A 3,613-nucleotide genomic window follows, 5' to 3' on the forward strand; every position below is an offset into this window, starting at 1 on the left:
AAGCAATTAAAGCTTAATATTTGAAATTACAAAAAAAGAAGAAGAAAGCAACATCATTTGTATCCTTGTAACTTATAATATCAAAACAAAAGAAAGCATTAAATGTCTAGTACAACAACAAAAGCATAAACATAAATTATCTAGCACATGAAATTTTAACTATTAAATAGAAGGAATGATATGATTAACTACTTCAGTGGTTTGTCTTTGAACTTCTATATCATCTTCAACAAATATCATAACCCATTAATAATTTGAATATTCTTTTTTGTCTCAACAATCTTTTGGTGAAGTGGGTGATCTTCCGGGCATTTTCATTGATACTGTTCAAACATATCTAATTGTTGCCAAATAGGTTAGAGTATTAAAATATTGAGTTACTATTAGGTCCTCTTGTAGGCAGTCGTGAAGAATGGTTTCAATTGTGAATAGCTCAGAAGTGTTGTCGAAATTGGAGCATGTCTCTTTAACGGCCTCCCATATTTCTTGGGTCATCTCATAAAGAAGAAAGTTCTCACCGATTTCTGCATTCATGGAGTTGATGAGCCAAGACATTATCTAATGATTCTCTGCTTTCCATTTTATGTCGAGAGGATTAGTTTGCGGTGGTATAGGGGCTTCATGTAAAGACCATTTTGCTCCCAGGTTCGTCCGGACGAAGTTCGATCGTCCCTCGTCCGGGACGATCGGTACAGGTTGTGCAGGAAAGCATGTTTGGCTGCATGGTTCGTTTGGACGAAAATCGTCCCGAGAGCAGATCGTACGGGACGATAATTAATTTCGTCTGGACGAAATTCGTCCAGAGCCCAAGTCGTCCGTGACGATAATTAATTTCGTTTGGACGAAATTCTTCCAGAGCCAAATCGTCCCGGGACGAAGTTGCGATCGTCCGGGACGATCAGTCTGGATATATAAGAAAATGAGATATTTTGGAAAGAAAAGGACCTCCAGGAGAGAAAAACGAAGGAAAAGAGGATTTTTGGGCGACTCCGGTCTGTTTTCGTCCGTTGTGGTAGTTAGAGAAGTTGACTGACTCGAGGTAAGACACATTCCGCCTTTCTCAATTTTCAGAAACGAGATTTTTGACGCGTTTTCTGTTCCGAAATTTGTTTCTGTTAGCGAATAATTGATTTTATTTTGCACTGCTAAAGGTTTTACCGCGTAACTTTTGGTATGTCTTTGAGATATTAATTATGCATGTTTTGAGTATTTTCTGGAAGATTTTTACCGGATATTTTGGATTCTGCGGTGTTTTAATTGAACTGCAAATTATCAGGATGTTGGAAAATGTGTTGTCAGTACAATGAAAGTCTTATAATGTTGTTGTGAATGTTCTGTGGTAGTTTGGTAAATTTCTGAATCTGTGAATTTTGTGTAAATTCCGTATACTGCTGTTATGCCACTGAATTTTCGTACGATTTCTGAATTTTCTGAAATAAGATGATTTGAATATTTGATGTATTTGTGCTATTAGAAGGGAGTTATAAGGGGCCGAAATCCTATGTGATTCCGTTGTCTGGGTCAAAGAATTCTGAAATCTGAAATGAGCTCTGAAATCTGAAAATGTTCCGGAACCTATGTTATCTGTTATGTTCTGGTGCTATAAGAACAACGGGAGGCAAGGGGCCAGAATCCGTTGAGATTCTGTCTGTGTCAGGGAAGGGAGGCATAAGGGGTCAGAATCCTTTGAGATTCTGTCTGTGTCAGGGATATCTGAAATCTGAAATCTGATGTTATCTGAAATCTGTTGTTTGATATTTGATAATCTGTTCTGTGACATATCTGATCTATTTTATGAATTATCTGAATCTGTTCTGTGAATTATTTGATTTCTGATTTCTGTACGACTCTGATTATTCCGTATGATTCTGTCTGCTCTATGATATGAAAGCTTTATGATATCCGATTTGATAAGATTTTAGTTTCCGTATTCGATGTTTGATTCTGATTGAGCTGTTATCTGTTCCGTCTGTTGTACGATTTCTGTACAATTGTTCGAATTCTGTACGGGTACTTTTCTGATGTGATTTCTGATGTGAGTTTCTGATGATTTTGATTGGTGATTGATGTCTTGCTGAGCTGTTAGCTCATTCTTGTTTTCTGCGTGGTTTTCAGGTTTTGGGAAAGGGAAAGAGGTTTTGGACTAGACGTCCAGAGTCTGATCTGTGAATAGGTACCTGATACTTTTGATTTTAGTACAGTCATGGCTTTTCTGTTCTGTTCTGTTCCTTCTGTCTGAAGCCATGTACTGTATATGTATATGATTATTTTGATGAAAGAAAAGATTGATGAACTGCGCTGTATTTGGATGTTTATAGTAGCTATGTGTTTTTCTGTCTGTGTTATATTTGGAAGAAAGTTCTGAAGCAAATTCCAAAGCTAGATCCTGGATTTGTTGGCTGTGTCGCGGCCCGATGCGAACGGGATCCGTCCCGGTCGGGTTGGGTCGTGACACTTCACCAGTGAGATAGTTCTTTTTTCCTCTCCCGTAAATAAACATTCTCACCGATTGAGACCATTGCAAAAAATTTTGCCTATTAAATCAGTGGTTTGTGATGCGAGGAGGAAGAGGAGAAGAGTTGTTTGTAAATTCAGAGTTTCCGGTGTTTAAACCGATAATATTTGGGTAAGAGGATGAGATCTCGCTATCCATGGCATGGACATGGTTGGGTTTCCTCTGTTGAGAGAGAAGATAAATTTTGGGCAAGGGCTACCGATGCTTGAAGAGCCTAAGAGAGGCTATCAGCATGATAATGGAGAGTTACCGCCGGCTAAGGGTTTGGAAGAAAGGGAGGAAGGTTTTCCGCCAGCACTTTGAGAAGGCTTAGGATTTTCCTAGGCTCTTATACCATGAAGAAATTGTTTAGAGGGTGACTCAAATTTCATTCTATTCATTGGAATCATTATATATATATGTATATTCTAGGAGAATAAACAAAGAAAAGGAAAGACATTTAATCTAATTAATTATAATAATCATATCCCACGTATTTCCAACTGCAGCCCTCGAATTGCTGCCCATGAATTGCTGATGTGGCCTCCCCTTGGCTCCGTGATTCAACAATAAGAATTTGAAGAAGTTTGCTGGATCATGCACATTCTATGCATCTAGAATAAATAGCAATGAAGTTGGCTTGATCTTGAAGGGTCCTAAGGGAATGGTTCCTAACTTTGCCATCTGACTCAAATGCGAGGATGCTAGTAACCTTGCCCAATGCAAAGCTCTTTTGGTAGGTCTTTAATCGGAGATTAATTACATGCATCAACTCACAACTGCTTGCCATTATAATCCTAATAGTTTGAGGTACAGTAACCAGCTTTGGATTGGTATCTGAAGGAAGTTCAAGTGGAAATTGCCAAGCTAGGGATACTCGATGTGAAGCATCTTCCCTCCGAGGAAAATCAATTGAAATACATCTTGCCAAAATTTGGTGATGTGAATCAATCATGCGATTAACTGAGAATTGCACTTAAAAATTAATAGAAATATTGAATCATAACTTGCTACCAAAACGTTATGCTTAATCAAGTGAAGTTCAAGAATTATAAAACGAATGATTAAGTAACAACAAGAAGTCACATTTAGAGATTAGAAGGCTTTTCAAAATAACAT

The 3,613-nt window shown here is 37.9% G+C and overlaps 1 protein-coding gene across 1 annotated transcript in view; it reads left to right on the forward strand.

Annotated features, from left to right (window-relative positions):
- The first annotated feature begins 2,716 nt into the window (after window positions 1-2,716).
- Window positions 2,717-3,613, forward strand: part of LOC110103697 (gamma-soluble NSF attachment protein) — a 19,173-nt gene continuing 18,276 nt past the window's right edge. Inside the window, exon 1 of the mRNA XM_028700277.1 lies at window positions 2,717-2,798. Within this exon, the coding sequence (XP_028556110.1) occupies window positions 2,717-2,798 (82 nt within the window). The remainder of the gene's footprint in view (window positions 2,799-3,613) is intronic.

Source organism: Dendrobium catenatum, unplaced genomic scaffold (assembly GCF_001605985.2).
Source record: "Dendrobium catenatum unplaced genomic scaffold, ASM160598v2 fragScaff_scaffold_1482, whole genome shotgun sequence".
Classification (NCBI taxonomy): domain Eukaryota; kingdom Viridiplantae; phylum Streptophyta; class Magnoliopsida; order Asparagales; family Orchidaceae; genus Dendrobium; species Dendrobium catenatum.